This window comes from Micropterus dolomieu, linkage group LG23 (assembly GCF_021292245.1).
Source record: "Micropterus dolomieu isolate WLL.071019.BEF.003 ecotype Adirondacks linkage group LG23, ASM2129224v1, whole genome shotgun sequence".
Classification (NCBI taxonomy): Eukaryota; Metazoa; Chordata; class Actinopteri; order Centrarchiformes; family Centrarchidae; genus Micropterus; species Micropterus dolomieu.
Genome location: NC_060172.1, coordinates 32,717,913 through 32,738,589, shown reverse-complemented (window position 1 = coordinate 32,738,589; position 20,677 = coordinate 32,717,913). Strand labels below are relative to the sequence as shown.

Here is a 20,677-nt window from a genome sequence, read left to right as displayed (position 1 = left end):
CCTATACTACCCTGAAATCTCAATGACTGTCCACATGGAACACTGGTCAGTGACATTCACAAGGACATTCTAAAAACATTACCGCCATCAGTGGGAACTTCCAGGAGTTAGTACTGGGCAAGGGTCATGTGTGGTATTTATGGCCATGAACACATTCTGTGTGGACACACAGGGATTAAAACTGATGGATCCGCTTTGAATTCTTTAAGGCAGACCCCAGAGCCATATCACATACTTTTTTTGCACTCAGTAAAGGATTATGAGAATTTACTGAGTGATCCTTGCTGTGCCAGATGGATCATCCTCCTTGCACACATGACCATATTTATACCATGATACTTGATTTGTAGTCATTTCCTAGCAGTGACTGTAACTATCCATAACCATAGCTGAGCTTTGTCTGGAAGCTAAAAACTATTCTACCTTAATCTTCTTTCAACTACTTAACACACACTAGGTGGTTGGATTTATATGAGAGCACCACTCAACACTTTAGTGTGTTTATGTGGCTATTCCACCCAAAATAGGATATACTACACATAGGTACTGCTTAATAAAACTGGTTCATTGTGTGAAGACCACACAGAGAATGTGTGCAGTTCTGCAGCCATCACAAGCATGACAAGACAAAGACTTTCTAATGTGTGGATTTAATTATTTCAAACTAAATGTAACATTTTTTACGTGACAGGAAAATTGGCATAGGCTTGTAAGTCTGATAACAACACAGAATTTTGACAGATATGCTGTAAGTAAAGCCAAGAGATCGGGAACCAGGAAGATGGCTCAAGCTAATCTCAGTATGACTCTGCTGTAAGTATTAATTGACCAACTCATTCTCTGAGCTCTTCAACTGACTGGACCAGTACAAAGAGGCAACTGGGGGTTAAACAAAACAATGAAGAGACTCAAATGCTTTTGCTCTGAGGAGTCAAACTTTGTCTATACTCCCACGAGACACCGCAGTGTGGGCCTCCACGGTGTGGGCCTCCGCAGATGGCACTACGAGCACGCACAAAGATGTTTATGCTCAACACATTGTTTGTGGCAGTACTCTCCCTGGGCCCTTATTCTTTTTCAATGGATGCAATTCTACTCTAATGAGGACAGTGGTAATATTACAGTACTGTAAGGCATTTCAGGCCAACATTTAAAATTCCAACAATACTTGTCTGATGAAAGAATATTGTAAATTTTGTATGAATATTTTATATATCCAATGATATTCTTCGCTGTGGTAGTGTTTTTTGCTGTATATTCATCCATTGTGTCAAATCTTTTATCAATACGATGCGATCATAAAACCATTGTGGATGCATCAAAATGTTGGATTTCTATACAAGATTTATTTTTTCTCACTGTGTGACCACCTGCTACTTTTAAAACATAGTTTATTTGTAACGGTGCAAAGTTAAAATTCAAAAATAATAAACATTTAATAATAAATTTAAACATTTAACATGGCCATAATTCTTAATGTAAAAGTTAAAGCACTGAAATACAAGCATATTTGATAAGAATAAGAAAAAGATTTCAGTGATGCTCCATCATAAGACTCTGACCTGTTGATAATTCCTGATCTATAGCTTCCCAACTGACTAAAATGCACAAGTGAAGGCACTCTGTAGCGGACATACACTCTATAGCATATTACTGTGGCACTGTAGTATGCTGGTATCACTTTTTTGCCTTGAGAGATAATCTTTCAAGAGAGAATCATGGTGCATCTAATAAAACATTATTCCCCTGCTACTACTTGTCAGTAGCTTAGCCCTTCTCTTTGGCATCTGAAACCCCTCAGTACCAATAAGGGAATACTGCCCAGGTTGTCAAATATAAGTACAAGCAGACTGTGTCAACATCCAGCAGTGAGGCAGCATTCATACGAGGCTAGTTCACAATAACCATTGAATGGGACACTTTCTCCTGATGATGGCTGTACACACACACACACACACACACACATTTATCCTAATATGTCTTCTTATTTGTTTATAACTTTTGGTCCAGACAAGTATATACGTAGGCACACATACACGCACCCACACACATACGTGTTCACACACACACACACACAAACACACATACAGCTGAGTTGAGCCAGTGTTGCAACTATAAACTGCTAGCCCCATATGTTAGTTCTGATCTGTAGCCCACGGCCTGATCCTTTAACAGGCAAAGCATTTCCATCTGCCAGCCCCTTAGCAGGACAACCAGGACTAGGCCTGTGCTGGGTGACTGTGTTGTTGCTGTCTGAGCCAGTGTGTGTGTCTGTGTGCATGTGTGTGCGTGTGTGTGTGTGTGTGCGTGTGTGTCTGTGGGGGTGTGGGGGTGTGCGTGCGTGTGCCAACCCGCCCTATTTGGAACAAGCTGAGTGCTGGAGATTTGTTGGCACAGTAGTCTCTTAGCTGATCTGCAGCTCAGTGGCTTTCCAGGAGGACCTCTATTAATCCGTCTCTCCCGTAAATTATACAGGACGGGTCAAACAACCGCTCTGGCTCAGCCCTGGCGTTGTACTCAGTGGCAAAAGGAAATATGTGATCTCTGTGAACGTGTCCAATGTCTGTTCTGATGAATGACACCAACTGTCAACCAACATATAAACCACAGAAACTTATGTTATTAAGCAGTGGTTTTATAAAAGCAAGCTGACAAAAACATTTTAATGCACAAGGGAAGAGGGTCAGGTGAAAAATTTACACCCAGCTAATAAGCTGGTGTATATTTTTGCCCTATAATTTCCCATAAGCAAAGTGACTTGCAACATGTGTAGACATATTTTAGAGGAGGTTTACAGTGCCTTCCACTGAATCAAAATAATAAAAAAAAGCCACAGCACTGATCATCTTCAGTGATCATCAATCCAGCCAGCTATAGCTACGTTAAGTAAGGTAACTGTCATTACTGCCACTGTGCAGAGATCACTTATAAGCCATTTGCATGATAAGCCATCCTGTATTCCATTAATATGTAGTGATTTGGTTATTGTTCTTGATTAAAAAGCAGATCCAGTCACTCGAGGATTATTTGGCAGAGTATTAAATCAATGGTATTTAAATGTTTAATGTCATCTAACCGACTCCCAGAAGTAAACCAAAGTATTGGGCACATTTTTTCAAAAGTCAATTACAATTAGAAAAGTTGGTTACAAGTGATTCTGAAAGGCACAGGCAATCCATCCAACGGCTGTCAAGACATTTCACTCAATACCATAAATGTCAACCTCATGGTGGTGCTAGGGTAAAAGTCAGAGGATCACCAATGTCATCAAATACAACCTCTAGGGCCATGAATGTCTCTGCAAAATTTGGTGCCCATCCATTCGGTAGATGTTTAGCTATTTCACAGGATAACTGTTCTTTGAATCTTTGAACTGCTGGTGACGGTAGATGAAATGTCAGTAGGATTCATCGTCTGGGGAACAGAAATGTCTGTACAAAAGTTCAGGCCAATCCACCAATAGTTTCAGAGATTTAAATCTGGATCAAAGCAGTGGACCGACTGGTGGACCGAGTCTAACTACAAGCTAAATGGCTAAAAAAAGAAATGGAGATCACCTCCAGACATGTTTTAAAGAATATAGATCTGCTCCTCCTCCCTCATATAAAATCCAGAATTTAATTTAATTTATTTATATTTATTAAATTAAGTTAACTGCTGGACACTCGCGAGTCTCTTACTTCACTGAAAAGTCCATTCCCACTGTGTGCACTCCGGAGGCTTCAATCTCCAAATCACACTTGTGTAAGTTGCATACTGAACCCTGATCAGCCTCTAAACTAGTTTCATGTCACACATCCTGCTGGTACATCAGGTGTTAAACTGAGATTTAAGATGACCACAGAGGAACTTTCCCCCTTCAGCAGATGAATGTGAAAACAGCTTTTTAGTGTCAAACTCTGCACTAACACCATTCTGCACAGTAAAGCTCAAACATCACAGTCAAAGAACAATCAGTACAACACATTTTGACTAGAGGGGGACTTCAATTTGATCATATATTGTAGTCATTCAGTGTAATTCTCTAGTTCGTCAGTGCATTTTATGGTCAGCTAGTTTCAAGTCACTTAGTCCAGTCTAGCTTAGTCCTTTTTCTTGTATCTTATTCCAGACACACATCTGGCATTTATTATGAAGTGAGCATGGGTTTGCTACTTTGGTGAATTTCCACAAGGAAATCCAAACTCAGTGAAAATATTTCAGTTAGAGATCAAGATTCAATTTCCCCAGTCCAGACGAGGTCATGACCACTCATCTGTGCTTATCTGGGGCAGCAATCTTTAAATTAGATGACCTGGAATGCCATGTTTGCTGCTTTATCATTTATCCTCTTTGGTGAGGCGTATCAAATCTAAGGTTGCTGCACAGGCACATTTGATACTGTGTTTACTTACAATTGCTGGGAAAAACAATTAGTGACTTTGAGCACTGATGTGTGCATGATGCGGCACGTCGTTGACAATAAATGACTCAGTTGCTAAATGCGTCTTGATTTCGTAGCGGAGCGTGGACTGATACACACACACATGGTTTTAGTTACAGAAGCTGACATTTCATTTAGAGCTGGAGGCAAAAGGCTCTCCCATCCTGATTCTTTTTTCTCCCTCTATAAATAATAAATTGCTCAAATGTATGAATACAATTGTCAAGCCCCATCTAGTCTTAAATGTTCCTTGCAGCAGTTAGTCATCCCCATCTAATTTCAGCATAGTCTAGTCCCACTGCTAAAGACACTACTGCATCATACACTATTTAAATTGTACTCTTCCTGTTGTGTTCACACGCCTGTGATAGCATGCTTGAGGGATCAGCTAGCTGATATCACAAAAGTTGTGACTGTTTTACACCAGCAAGGAGAAGACATACTTAGCTTTAGCACATTTTAAACTAGTAGAGTGCACTCAGTAGAATGCGGATCTCTGCCTGGTGGGTCTGGGGGCAGGTGTGTGGAGAACAGGGAGTGCAGGGCAGGTTGTGTGTCCAGCTGTGTATGCTAAGTAGTGGAATGAGGGGGAGAAAGTTTTTTTTTGTGTAGTCTTCGGTTTTCTGAAGATGCATAGAATAGTATAACACAGCTGACCTAACTGTATAAACGGTAAATATACAGTAGGTAACATTGGAGAAACTAGCCAGAGACATCGATTTTGAAGGTACCCAACCGAAAAAATCCCACCCCCTCCTTTCAGGCCTCCTTCCGAAGTCACTCCCCCAAAACACATGTTCATGTGCAGTGAGTGCACAAAAGTCTTTGTCTTGTCATGCTTGTGCCTACTGTTTTTTGAATCAGGACTCATCATGAGGGGGTGGTGCAGTGATTAGCACTGTTGCCTCACAGCAAGAAGGTTGTGGGTTCAAACCCTGGTTGCCCCGGCCTTTCTGTGTGGAGTTTGCATGTTCTCCCCATGTCTGCGTGGGTTCTCTCCGGGTGCTCCGGCTTCCTCCCATCATTGATATTGTAACTTTGAGTGAATATCTCAATAACTTTAGATGAATTGAAAGGATTGCCATGTTTGGTACAGACATAAAAGGGTTCCCTCAGGATTACTTGAAATTTTACAAACAACAGACAGTAATAACGGAAATAGGTTTATTTCTACAACTGTAATAGCCTAAATGCAAATCATTGTCTGGTATGTTTGCTTAACATCATTAAGTAAAATGAACTCATTAATAGACATCAGCTGCCCTGAATTAAATTTTGCATGCATGTGTGTTTGTCATGCAAGTCTGCACCACCAAAAACGGTTTTCCTCAGCGAAGCCACCTTGGACTCTCCTCAGGGCTCATTAAACTGTCTGCTGCATTTTAAAGGTGATGAGAAGAGCTGATGTGATTGGCCGTTACTGAGACCTTTCCAAACTCCACCTGCTGATACTGCATTCCATTCACATACCCACAACAATGCATTTATCATATTGCATTGCACCATGTTAAAAAAGGGTAAAAATGGTGTACACACTAGAGACGTTTCCAAGCGACATTCTTACTTTCGATGCCAGGGGTAGAAAGTTGATGTGCAAGAAATTGCACCCACTGGAAAAGTAATGCATCAAATTGTTCAATAACCCAAGAGGGAAACCCCCCTGTTAGCTCAGAGGGCATACATAGATATTAGCATCTGTTTATCTGGTCAGACCCTGGATTCAAATAAGGCTGTGAATAGTTTACCAGGCTCTCATAAATTAGGTTCAGTTATGAAAAGTGTTTAGCTTCAGTGTGGTGTTTGGTGACAGCTGATAGAAGTGCAGATTGATGGTTTGGAAGGAATATATAACATTTTGTTACACTGATAGCTGTGCAGAGGCTCTTTTTATGAGCAGCTGCTAAAAATACTTAATAAGTATTTCTGACATATGTTCTGCCTGAATACTGTTCATGCATGCTTTGTGTAGCATGGGTTTGAGTTGTTACTGCTAGTGGCTTCTGGAATGCCATGTGTCACGTTCTCTAGAGCTGACAGATGCCTGCCAACATAAGGCAGAAAATTAACCTCTAAAGAGTAATTCTTCAGGATTTTTCATCAAGTTGCTCAATTTCTAAACATTGAAAAGTACTGTCAGCACAAGAGAAATGTCAAAAGTATGGACATAAGAACAAAAAAAGAAAATAGTGTCAGTGTCAGTTGATGGATATTATAGAAAACGTTGCATGCAAAAAGTTTGTCAAATGTTTTCAAAGCTGTTTATCAAATAATGAGATAATGTTGTGTCAAAAGAACATGCGAAAACACGTTTAGGGACACAGCAAAACATACAGATGTTCCTACCTTGTACTAGCAGCCTTGTGGTGTGAATGGCCTCTCCCTGGGGACTGAAGGCTCGACACGTGTAGGCCCCACGGTCCTCCCGGGTGATGGATAGCACCGTCAGACTCCCATCAGACACCTGAACATACACACATAAACATTTTCTAATAACTAACATAAGCTATTTCAAGTCTACTTTTAATGTGGACCTTCAGTGACAAAGGGCCATAAACGTTGGTCTTCCAACCGAAAATGTTCCAGTCGCTACATGTATGTACACACTAGTGTTGTAGTCAAGACCGCCCAAACCGAGACCAAGTCAAGACCAAGACCAGAGTTTATCGAGACAAGACCAAGACTTTTAGGGGCTGAGAGCAAGTCGGGTTTAATTTGGCTACTGTCATGACAATTGGGCGGATTTGACACTCTGATTGGGCAAGTCCCCTGCTTCTTTAAGGAGAGTTTAAAGAGAGTTTTTTTTAAGTCAACAACTTAAGATAGGACAGTGAGTAATGTTGAACGTGAAGTAATTTCTCTCAAATTCAAATTCAAATTAGCTTTATTGGCATGAATGTATAGCAACAATATTGCCAAAGCTACATATAAAGAACATAAGGACAATTAATTTCATACATTTCATTAGATAAGGAAATAAAACAGCAAAATAATGAATAATTTCTCTATCTATCTTATTTGTTAATGTCATCATTTTCACATTAAAGAAGTTTATTTTCTCTATCTTAAAACAATACTCACATGCCCTTACTAACATGCCTCCAATAGATGATATGGATAAAAATACTGTAAAATAGTTCTTGTTGTGAACTTTGGAATACATTTAGTACAGAATGCAGATTGTGGATTTTGTCCCCCATCAGTTACACTGGAAGCACATTAGCAAGACATTTAGTCCAGTATGAACAAAAGAACAAGCAAAACCTGTTTCAGTGTTAATATTAGGGGTGGGAATCACCAGAGAACCCACAATACAATATTATCACGATACTTATGTCACGATACAATATCATTGCGATTTTAAACATATTGCGATATACTGCAATTTATTACCTGTTTTCCAACTTCAAATTGTGTCCCCAAAATTGCCACGGAAAATATCACGATACTATGGTGTATCGATTTTTCCCCCCACCCCTAGTTAATATGGGCCCCTGATTATTATTTTAAGACTTGAACAAATGTGAACGAATACTTTAAAAACATTCAGAGAAAAAGGCTTTCTCTGAATGTTTCTTGCCGGTAATGTAGTTACTAGCTTTGAAAAAAACAACACCATATTTTTATGATAAGCATGTCATATCAAATAAACACAAGCTGAAGACAAAACTGCCTCAAAGAACACATTCAGGTTATACATTAAAAAGACTGAAGAAAAATACAGTATAGTCTAGTGACTCGGGAAAAGCTGCTGCCTGCAACTGGGACAAATTTAGATACATAACTCTCTTATGAAAAAAGTTCAGTCATTTAAATAATTGATATAATGTGGGGGAGTCATTTCCATTCCTACATGCAGGACTCAATTGTAGCTACTATATAGCATACACTATTAACACAAAGCTTCTTTTCTTATTTAACGCAAACTCTAAAACTAACTAATCTGTCATTGTATGTGTATAAGAAGTAAAAGTGATTGAGATGACCTTCCTCCACTTACAATAAGATCCACTCAAAGTAAAGGATCACTCACTAATACACACATTCTCCAGGAAATTCATTCTTTCCACTTGTCTCTCTCTTCCTCCGTGTGAAGGCTTGTGCAGACTACACGACTTTCAGCGCCGGCCGACGGCCGTGCTGTTCACACTACACAACTTGCTGTCCTGTGACGGGAGTCTTGAAGTCGTTGTGGTGTTCACACTACGTGACTGATCGGTGACAGGGGGTCACACACTACACCAGCTGACAGCGGCTCTGTCACCTGACGCTGGTCTCCAAACCACGTTTTGTCAAGAAAACACACATGAAAGTTGAAACGGGAAATGACGTGAAACTACACACGAAACAGCTGTTGTTTGTTATTGTAAAGATAGAAATTAGAAAGACAAAAAATATGGGTGAAAGAATGGATCAGCACACGCAGGTAGCAGGGATTGTCTGAGCTACAGAGAGAGCTGGAGGGGAGTAGGGTTTTGCGGTGAAAAGGTAGCTGCCTGCTCTCTCTTGTCTGGATGTCGTTTAGTCGGCAGATGTCCTTTCTCTTTCTCTGTTTGTGCAGTTTGTCCTCTTTTATTGTCTCCATGGTGGAGAGGAGGTCATGCGACTCAGGTCCTATCTGTTTGGGGCACTTGGAAGATCCTCAATGTCCCTGATCTCCATATTGTCATATGGCCAAAACATTCAACATAAATATATATATATTTATAGCATATTTCAAATGCTAAGCTCTTACTCATGGGTATGTCTGAAAGTGCTTTTATTCTGCTTTTATTCTGCTGGTTGAGCACAGAAAACTTGAGAGTGCCCAAGAGATAAAGCTGATACAATTCAACACTTTCAAGTGACCATAATATAATAATAATAATAATAATAATCCTTATTTGTAGAGCACTTTTCAAAAACAAGTTACAAAGTGCTTTAACAAGTGTAAAGAATAATACAAAAAAGCAAATTTAAGCAAACTAAGCCATGCACGTTTTCACTAGATGTAGTGTAAAAGCTTACCAGTTTAAGTCACATTATGGCATAAACCCAACCCTTATATCTAAAGTAAGTTCACATCAGCAGTGAACATGATGATATCATCCAGAAGTCCAAAGTGAAGGTGTCAGGTGAAAGGTTTATAATAGTATGAGGCAGGATTTCACAACTATATCTCAATGATGATAAAGTAAATGAAGTGCACTGGTACACCTGCTTTGCCCATGTAGTAGACTCATTAAAATGAATGCTGCATTTTTACACACAGTAAAGTCAGTCTGAACACAAAGTAAGTCGAAGATACCAGAGGAGTAATACGATCAATAATCACATGTGACATAAAGAGATTATAAAGTTATATACCTTATACTTGGCACTGCTGACCATGAGGCTGCCTTCCCGCAGCCATCTGACAGAGGGTTTGGGGTTGCCGAAGGCTGTGCAGGTCAAAGTGATGCTACCCCCCTCCTTGGCCTCTACATACTGAGGTGGTGTATCTGTGAACGTGGGGGGGGCTGAGGAGTCACGGGATAGGAAGTTTGGGGAAAAAAATAAATGAGGACATGTTAAAAACATTTCAAAAGGACCACGTACAGGTAGTTTGTATGTCAGCTCCCATGGCACCGACACGACTGCTGTAACTATTACTGAAAGTGATGTCACTAACAAAATGTGGCTACATACTGACAGGTCAGCTGTATTTAGTAACCAAATTATTTAGTTATCAGTGAGAAAATGTTAGCAATTGTGCATCTGTTTTGACAATTCAGTCTAGTAACTTTCAAACAGTTGTAGTACTTTCTTGCACTCTCTTGTTTATTAAGTAGTGATGATGAACTGCCACTGCAACCACACTGCACTGTGAGTGAGCATTACTCAGTGCTTCCTAAGCACTGGGCAACCATCCACAAATGAATACACTGCACTGGTACCTAAATCTAGCTGTATTAACATACGTAACTATTTAAAATAATTTTTTGGGGTGACACATACTGTTATAGCTTGGTTCCCAGGAGACTGTGAAAGACACTGATTGTCTTCATGAACGCGCATGGCGATATGGGGAAAAATCACAGGGCATGTCTCTAGTAATTAATGACCTAAATGATTGTGTCATTATAGAGATCATGATCTTTCAATATTCCAGTATTTATAGAATAATCTTTTCTGGAACATGTGTGTTATGTTAGAGATCTTCCTATAAATTCCTTAAGTCAATAATCATGGATGTAGCGTGGATCAGAACTTTTACTGTTTAACTACTTGGCAGCAGAACTCATTTTTCCTTTGAAGGACCAGCCAAGTGTACATAATAGCAGGAGACTGGCCAATCAAACAAGTTACCAAGATACCTCTCAATAATGCATGTGTGCAAACCTTTACCTGGCTTTGCCTTTGGATGCTGGTTGCACACGTCTTAGAGTGCACAATTTTAGATTTGTACCGTTATAGAAAATAAGACAATGGAAGTCAGGTAGCAATGGCGTGCTTGTCACATAAGTGAGCAGGAAGAAGACTTAAGGAAGGAATAAAGAAGAAATGCTTTTACCCCTGGTGCTGGGAGTGCACACACTTCAACAGAGCATACTTGAGCATTTATATGCAAAACACACACTGACAAGCCGTTTATAAAAGCCTTAATGTTTGTAGTTTTAAAAATCTATGCATCTGTCCCTGGGCAAACCCTTAGTCACAAAGGTAGTGACAGTTCTGACATTTCATTGTCTGCAGCAATAACAGCATTCTTGTCTTTCTTTAAGGCCATGAGTTCCTTGGAGTTGGAGAGAAAGTCAGAGTCAGGGCTTTTTGTCTGATTCTGTATTCCAAATGCCTCCATTTATAAGCAGACCTCAATTTTATGCACAAATTAAATACGTAGAGTATAGACGGTCAATTATTTAATATGTTCTAATATCTAATGACTAACCCACCTGAACTAGCTAAACTGCAAAGGATGTTTTTCATCTTGGGCTTTTACATTTCAATCGAGTAGGATTCTTTTTAAAGACAGGCAGTGATGTCCCAGGCATGCTGCATTTTATAAAACCATTTTTCAATATCCTCTTTAGCTCAGTGACCTCATAGATTATGAGGGATGATCATGTAAGACAATTGGCATGTCTTCCACCCAAAACATACATAAGCTGTGTTTTCTAACTACCCCACCCCCATTTAACCTGAACCAACCCCATTCAATGCACACACACGTCAATATCATTGTCAGTGATTCAATACAGATTTTGTTCAGTCATAATTCCTGTTTTGATATTCTCAATCTAATCACCTTAGAACTGAAGCTGATCTGCTTACATGTGTAATCCTGTAGTCTCTCAATTGCTACCATGTCGTTCCATCTGCAGCCATAAGCCAGGCCATAGTGCTAATTCCACACAACACGCTTTGCCATGCCACAGACATGGCGACAATAAAAGCACTCCAAGCATGCAACTTCTGAAGAGACATTTATCTCTACTGATCCATTCAATATTTTGAGTGAAAGTAAGAAAACAGCAAATGTGATGGAATTTCCTGCCTCTCAACCACATGTCAGTCAAAACGGGTGTGATGAGTCGAATGAGTCGACTTGCTTGATTATCAAGGAAAATGCACAAAATATTGACATTTTCAAATGTGTATCTCTTGACTTGAACAAAGTTAAACGATAAACAATATTTATAACAATAACTTGTAAAACAGATGTAAAACAGAACAAGGGGAGCGTGTTGCTCTACGGAGGATCCGGCTAGAAGGAGCACATATTGGCACAATGGCATCATGGATCTAAATCTACATCTGTCCACTGCAGAGCCACTATCTAAAACCTGGAGTAGGAGCTAGTATAAATTAGTGTATTAGTATAATATTATAACATTGAATATAGAGCATAATGTTCAGTTAAAAGTATACTTTTAGTAGCCTATAACAATAATATATTAATTACTATATTCATTATAGTTCCATATAATAGTTTACTATTTTACCAGTAGTTGTTTTTATTTAATAAATGCTTGTGCATGAAAAAATTATCTAATTTGTTAATGCTACGTAATAATCTCATTGTTCAACATTTGAAAGTTTGCTGTAGCGCATTAAACCTTTTTTTGATAGAGAGCCTAAGTCCCTCCCCTTCCGGTGGACCACCATGGGACCTTATTTCGGAAAAGTACTGTACTGTCAAAGGCAGGAGACAACAAATATTTTGATTCCGTTTGAATTGTGCCCTGAATTACACATATGATCTTTGTCGATTTAAAAGATAAATTTTAAATTAAAGAAGGTCGTAGTTTGATGTAAAACTGTTGAGATATAAGACTGTGAAAATGCGTAATTACAAAGACCACAAACCCAAAAGTCGCATATGTGACGTCATAACTTTCTCTGTCAATGACTGAAGCTAACGTTACTGAAGCTAACATCAAAAAACTTACATGAGAGGATGACGTGAGTCGTTGGATTAAACACATCAGGTGAGATACATTTCTGCGTGGAACATAGCTACATTATCTAGCTAGTAGCAAGAAAGCAATGAACGTTAGCTAGCTTTAACGCGCTAACATGTTGGTGACATATTGTGCGAGACGAGAGATGTAGTTCATTGAGCGGTTTTACACAAAACGACATGTAACTTTACTGTTTTACAACAAAATGTGACTTTCTTGACTTGTAAAATTTTATTTTAAATTGAGCAACATCATATGTGTAATTCAGGGTTCAATTCTAACGGGATAAAAAGATAAGTTGTCCCTCGCCATTGACTACCGTACATAATTTTTCCAAAATAAGGTCCCATGCCGGAAGCCAGAAGTGGAAGTGAGTGACTTAGGCTCTTTATGTCCCGCCCCATCCAGGCTGTGATTGGTCGGTTGTCAAAAAGTAAGGTTTTATGAAAAACATGCTGAACAACAAAAGGCACCAATACAGCTGACGGTAAATGGTCAGCTAGCTAAACCCAAACCTTCCTTATCCTCACCCAGTTTTCTTACCACTTCAGCTGAATGACGTCTCTCTGTCTCTGTCAGAGAGCGACCGGAGCACCGGCATTTATCTCAGTGATCCCGTGGCAAGTTACATGGTTATGTGGTGGTGATGGCAAAATGGATAAGACTATGCCTTTGGTGTGAGAGACCCAGGTTCAATCCACCATTGTGCCCCTGAGAAAGACACTTAACCCCTCGTTGCTCCAGAGGCGTGCGACCTCTGACATGTATAGCAATTGTAAGTCGCTTTGGATCAAAGCGTCAGCTAAATGAATAAATGTAAATGTAATCGCATGTAAGGACATCGCGATTGAGCTTAGATTAATCGTGCAGCCCTTCTTAGTATTTTACTTTTTTTTTAGTTGCTGAAGGATGGAGGGTATGAATGACTTTCATCAAAGACTTATGTTTAAAGATAAATAAACAATGCATAAAATGACAATATATTTTATTTGAAACATGTTACTTAGCAGAGCTATCTCGATATTTAGTTATATCTATATTACCACTACGGTAGATATCTACTGGAATTATTTTTATTGCAATATCATGAGTAGTAGTTGGATAAGTAGTTTCAATTGTGTCTTTTCCTTTCTAATTATTTTTTCGTCTATTAAATACAGTACAATCTGCATACACTAAAACCGGTGTGTCGATACTTTTGGCTGATAATTGCTGATAAATCTGTATCAGTGTTTATAACAACCAATAAATGACAATTGACTCTTCGCTAAGCCACGCCCCGAATACAAAGCTGACCAATCACAGCGCAGTATAGGACTCGCTCTAACGGAGGTCCGACACTTTTATGGCTGCGCTCCATTAACTCTAATGCAAAAGGAGTCGTTTTCTAGCTTTTTTTCGCTGTATATTTCCAAGATATGGTCAAACACTGTTTCTGGGGCACTTATAATAATTACAGTCGCTACCCAGAGAGGTTGATAGGAGAAGTATGTTTTATTCTCTTTCCAAAAACCTAAAACAAATCCAGAAAAATGTCGGCTGTGGATTGTTCCTAATGTAATGTTAGTTAGCTAACGCTAGCTAACTTCATACTGAATGTAACGTAATAAAGCCCTGCTGTTCTGCTTTTTAATGATTGTAATAATGAATAGAGGCCTACCCAGCTTTACAGGAACACTGTTGATCCTTAATATCGTTGTCTTTTGTATGAATTGTAGGGGGATGTGGTGGTTCACTTGTACTGTGTGAGTGGTAGGCTTTAGCTTTTTTCATTTTTTTCACGTCCGTTTGAGTCAATTTGAGTCAGTTTGACAGCCTGAATACAACCTTCAAATGTATAATGCAACTGCAAGTGTCTGCTTCATTGTGAGATCGCTTTTTCCAACAAATTTGACAATATTTCTCAGGGGAGTGCAGTAATAGACAGTGGCAGCGCTGACAGTTTGTCGAACTTAGCAACAGTAACTAAGGGGGGCGGGGCTTAGTGAAGTGTCAATTAAGAAAGAGTTTGTCAATCAGCTGTACTTTTGTTAAAAGTACTAAAAAACATTATAATAAGCTTTGTTTATTTGTATGTTTCTGAAAAGAAGGGAAAAAAAGAATATCGGCTGATATTTTGGAATGAGATTTATGATTTACGTATGTATGAGATTTAAAAGCCCTCAAATATCAATATCGGTCTTAAAAAGCCCACATCGGTCGGGCTATACTAAACAATATTTCAGGCCGTTTTCCACAATGCAGTGCAAGTTTTCTCATTTCACTACACTACGCAAATCTGTTTGCAGAGCCTTGAAAGTCGCTTTAAAGTTATTTTTGTTATTATTGTCATGTGAACTGCAGCTGTGAACAGGTACTATTTTAATAACTGTCCTTAGTGGTGCATTCAAGAACACCTTAACTCCGAATAATTGATAGCCAGCTTTCATTAAGCATTGAATTCAGAAGATCCATCGTTAGTTTATCAACTTTGAAAGGCAAATGACTAGCAAAAATGGATGGAAGCAGCAGCATTGTGATTTGTGCCTTTTACTTATGTTTGCTGTTTTTCCAATCCCTCAAATTTTATCACTTTAATTTTTTCCAGAAAAGTCACTAATCATAGCAAACTGCATGAGGCATTACCTTTTCCAAGCACATTTAAAGTCTCTGTAAGTTTATTTCTACAGTACAGTTTAGTAGAGATTCCAGCAGATCCCATTAAAATGATTGGAAATAATGCAAAATATTGGCAAATTGTGGTGTGTTACACTATGTAGCATGTCTGTTCTAGATGAGTGAAATGCATGAAAAACTGATCTGGAGTTTACCAATTACTGTTCTGTGTGCAGACTGACAGCAGTCATAAGTCATTCATGACTGCATCCTGCCATGCAAAATCTGCAGGTATTGAGATGAGGTTCATAAATCTACCATGGCTGTGATCACCATCATGGGATAAGAATAACATTGACCTATTCTGAGCAGTGGCATATGTGACTGTAAACTGTTAGTGCTAACTGAGCTCCACTGATGGAACTGGCACAGAAGAAACTGTGGCAGTGCTATAAAGGGTGTTTATACATTAAACTGTCAGCAGACTTAGGTTAAAATGCAAAGTGATCATCAAAGTTTAAATAGATGTGTTTTGACAAGAGTTTGTTGGAGCTGAATGTGTTTAACAACTATTTTTTTCAAATGACTTGGGCTTCGTGGTTTAGGAGCTGTGGGGGAACATCTGTTTTGGTTGAATGTCTACAGACTCACATGAAAATCAAAGATGTTTCTGTTGCTGTTAAAGCTATCTTAATAAAACCATCCCTCTGTATCACTGCAGGACGTCAAGTGAATAAATACTTCTCTATGTGAGAGTAATGACCTTGGCTTTGTGAGGTCTCTCTATTCTACAAGCCTGTTGTTATTGTTCAGTAAACCATGTATCTGATATATCTCTGTGGATGCGTGTTAGATTGACTTACGTTAAAAGAGATGTTGGTATTCCCTTTGGTCTTTTTTTTTTTGATTGGCTGGGAGTACTCGTGCTGAGCTGAGCTGTGATTACCATTCAAGCCTAGCTGGCATGGTGCGAGTGTTTTTACACATAACAACAATGTAAAAGGCACTGATGTTGGAGGCATGTTGGTTTGAACAAACCACAGACTTAAAAACAGAGCTTCCTCTCTAGTCACCAGTGCAGCTACACAAGTGTGTAGTGCAGAGGTTTTCACTCACACATGGCAACATTATACTTCATTTTCACATCCAGCAAATCACCCAATGGGACATGGTGGGCGGTGGGGTGGCAAGGGGGTGTTAGGGGCCGTAGTTGTTCCAGTTTTGTCTGAGCTGGGGCCCACCATGTCAGGCCTTGGAAACCCCATGTCTGGCAAGAAAGGGCTTTGCTTTGAGGGAGTGGAATGTCAAAGGTTGGCTGCTATCTGCTCTGCTACCAAGCAAGACTTCAAGGGTGAAGCTCGGTGTGACTATTCCCTGCTGTGAGGACGCAGAGAAAACTCATGTTCACAACGTGGCGCGGCACAAAAACCCATGGAAAAATGTCTAAATCTGTTTTCAGACCATGACAAGGAGGGGGTTTCTTCTTCCTTTTCCTCAAAGCTGCACTGAGAAAAGTGTGTTTACATGTGTGTTTGCCAGTGCCAAACACCCCATCAGACGGAAAAGGAAAAATGAGGGAAGTAAAGAAACAGAGAGCGATAGAAAGAAAGAGGTAAAGAGAGGGGAAAGAGTGAGAAAGAAAGACACCAACAGAGAGGAAAGCTAGAGAAGGCGGCAATTGTGTAGCATGCAGGCACTGCAGCGTTCTGCTGCAGAATACAGGGATGGCCAGCGGGAGGATGTGCTGAAGCTATTTTAGGGGGAGCAGTTGAAGACTAACCCTGGGAGATATGAACCTTGCTTCTTTGGCATCACCTCGTGCTGGATTAGGGCCTGCACTGTGAGAGAGGAAAACAGTGGGAGTCTAAATCATCTTAGAAGGGAAATAAGGAGATGGTAATGTCCCAAGACACCAGGAAGTGGGATGCCATCCATAGGGCTGTATGAGGTTACAGTGATCTGCTTCATCCATCCATCTATCCATACATCCATTTTCTAAACCACTTAGAGGGTAAACACTTGATATATACCTAACAACAGCAATAACTCAATACAAAAAGTAGAATTCTCTGCAATATTTGGTCTGGCAAGCCATTTGCTTTCATTTAAGCAAATGGCTTGCACAATAATTACATCATCCTCTCTTCCTGCTCATCCTGTTCTCCACTGACACTCTCTCCGGAAGGAGTTTGAGGGCGATACAAGTTCACAGGAATGGAGCAAAGGTGTCAATTTGTAAAGGAAAAGCATCAGCACGATATAGCACTCTCACCCACAATCTATATGCATCTCACCCGGAATCTATATGCATCACTTACTTCTTCAGTGCCGACAAGGCTGAGAGCTAAAGTGCTCAGAGTAATCACTGACAGCCACTGATGTTTGACAATGATACAGAGAAGTAGATTGCAAATGGGGGTCTATAAATAGAAGCACTGCTGGAGCTTCATGCAGCATTAGTATGAGGCAGGACACAGAACCTTAAAGATTCAGTCACTGCAATTCCTAAAAATACTCTATGAGCCAGAGTAAACACATGTTTAACGTAGTTAAACATTCAACACATTCATAATATTAATACCCAGGTAATGAGAGATAGGTAGTACTGGTTTACTACTGAAGGATGTACACCAGTGTTATACGTACCAACTGGCTCACTGTGATTGCATAATATCTACGGCTTCACCTTCTGATGGCTTGACCATTCAGTTCTCAATTCTATAGTTGTTCAACCAAACAGGATCTGGGCTCTTTTTTATCAAACTGCCAAACATCACGGAAAGAAAAAGTAAAACTTAGTAAAAAAAGTTAATCAAATTTTGCACGACTTAAAAATAATGTTTAATTTAAGAGAGCTGCGAAGGTCTCCTCAGTGTACAAAATATAATTTGTCATGATGAATAATATATTGTCTAAAAGAATATCGATATATCAGAATAAAGTAGTTCTAAATAATGTTTTGCAATAGCTTTTCATTCATCTTCCATGTCTGCCCCTATCAACGTGAAATTCTCCTTGATCATGTATGTGATTAATCGTGTGATCACTCGAGAGTGAAGGCGAAGGTGCGGTCACACTGGATTCCTCCACATTACTATACGGAACGAGGCAAGCTGTATTCGCTTATAGTCGTTCAATCAGTTTAACTACGACACAGGAAATCATGAGCCTCTCCAAAGTCCAGCCAGTTTGAGAGAGGGGTAGGACTGACCTCTCATTCAGGAAATATTGATCGTTTAAATTCTTGGAACTGCACAGTGAAATAATACAAGATGCAGAGAAGGAGGGACGCTGTGTGGTTGCAGTAAGTGCAAGAACAGCAACAGAGGTTAATGACAATAATAACAAACAAATGACAATAATAACAAACAAATGATTTACAACTTTGAGGACTGCTGTTGTTAAGCTGCTAGCTATGCTAGCTCCCGCAGTTCATGTTTTTAACCCTGCCCACACCATTTTCCACCACACAAGTCAATTTCACCCAGCAAAATCTGCTCGGACTGTAAGGCAAGGTAAGACAGCTTACCAATCAACTTCACCATTACCATCAAATGTTCCTCTTACACTTATTAAGTAAGGCACTTAATCAATGTGTCTTATTTATCGCTTTTTTCCACGTAATTAGTTCTTAAAAGCATTCTGAAGTATAATTTTTAGAAGTTTTTATATTTGATATGGCCCTGCTCAAAAAATCTAGAAGCTGGCTCTAGTGCATATCTTTTATGCACTATGCTTTTGGTGACCTCACCATGAGTTCTACAACCACAGATCATTTCATTCTGTACATACATACTAGAGTACATCTGCCACAGTGTGGAACACACCACTGCTGACAACCTGCTTGAACTGCTTCTTCCTGCCAGCCAAGCAGAGGTGGGAGTTTTCTCCAGTGGAGCTGCATGAGGATGACATCAGCAATCAGTAACGCGGCAGGGACTCCCTAAGGCCCAGGTCCCCTGAACCTGCCACCGCTTCACTACTGTCTCTCTATCAAAGGACCTTGATTTCACCTCGCCTTGTCTACATCAACCCCGCCTTGCTTGTCACTGAATCGGAACACTGCCACAGTACTCAAGCCAGCTGCTGTCATACAGGATGCTCCCATGCCACCTCCTGTCCTCCATGTGAACTTTTAAATCTTCAGAGACGCTTTTTGATGATAAAGCCGAATTCTGTGAAAGTTTTTATGGCTAGCCATCACTGTTACAAAGGCAATGGCATCCACACTCACCATTGTGGTTGCCATTGCCCTGCATGCATACTTGCAAATATTCCATACACTGATCAGTAAGGATGAGTCTTAGTCTGTTTAATCTAACCATGCAACCATCTTTTGTCAGTGGGTAGTTCCACAACACATACCATGTTATAGGCTACTATTTTTGAACTAAGCTAGCTTTCAGTTTTATTGGTATACTGTAGGTTTGCTCTCATATTGACCTCCCACCCACACTGGCTGTTTCCTACACCTTCACTGACATCTAGCTTTGTCTTTTTCATCTTAGTAAAAAACTGAAAAACTAGAAACTCAGCCACAAATATTATAGAGAAGGCATTTAACTTCATGATTATCTTAAACACATTCCTATTCAATAAATGCCACAGGGAGGACATAGTGATTCCACCCAATCTGTTCTGTTTCAAAACTGGACTGATAATGTGAACCTGCAGTTTGTGATTGTTGATACCAATGCTCTGTAGATTAAGCATTTAGGAATATGTCTAAATACATGTTAGATTTCTTTTTTCATTACTGTTCAATACACTGACAATGATTTGGTTTTTGGTTGTTTTTTGTGGGGGGGGGCAATTCTGTACTACACAGACTCATTTCAGTCCCATATGAGTCAACAAACAATCTTCTCCCTTTTTGGCACATCTCTGACCACAGCTGACCTCAACATCTTCTTAGAACTAGCAACCACTCAGCTGTGTCCTGTACATCAGTGACTGCCTGACTACTACAACTGAATAAAGCGCTGCGGCTCACATCTGATGTGGTGACAAGCCACTAAGGACAGCCGAGGAGAGACAGACATAAATACAGAAAGAGAAAAGAGGCAGAGGAGGAAGGCTGAGGCCTTTAAGCACTTGGAGAGAGAGCAGAGGCAAGGCGAAGTGAAACCAAACAAGAGCAACACTGAGGGGTTGGTCTGTTACCACAGCAACTAGCGTCATCATACGCAGTCTGATTAAGTGTCTCGATAAATGCTTGAGCTACCAAGTGAAGGCAAGA

At 39.7% G+C, this 20,677-nt stretch overlaps 1 protein-coding gene across 1 annotated transcript in view; it reads right to left on the bottom strand.

The window, feature by feature from the left end:
* The window catches only part of LOC123963792 (protein turtle homolog B-like), a 108,803-nt gene that overhangs the window by 34,740 nt on the left and 53,386 nt on the right, over positions 1 to 20,677 (bottom strand). Inside the window, exons 4-5 of the mRNA XM_046040837.1 lie at positions 9,767 to 9,918; positions 6,767 to 6,884 (exon numbers count right to left, since the gene is read on the bottom strand). Coding sequence (XP_045896793.1) covers positions 6,767 to 6,884; positions 9,767 to 9,918 — 270 coding nt within the window. The remainder of the gene's footprint in view (positions 1 to 6,766; positions 6,885 to 9,766; positions 9,919 to 20,677) is intronic.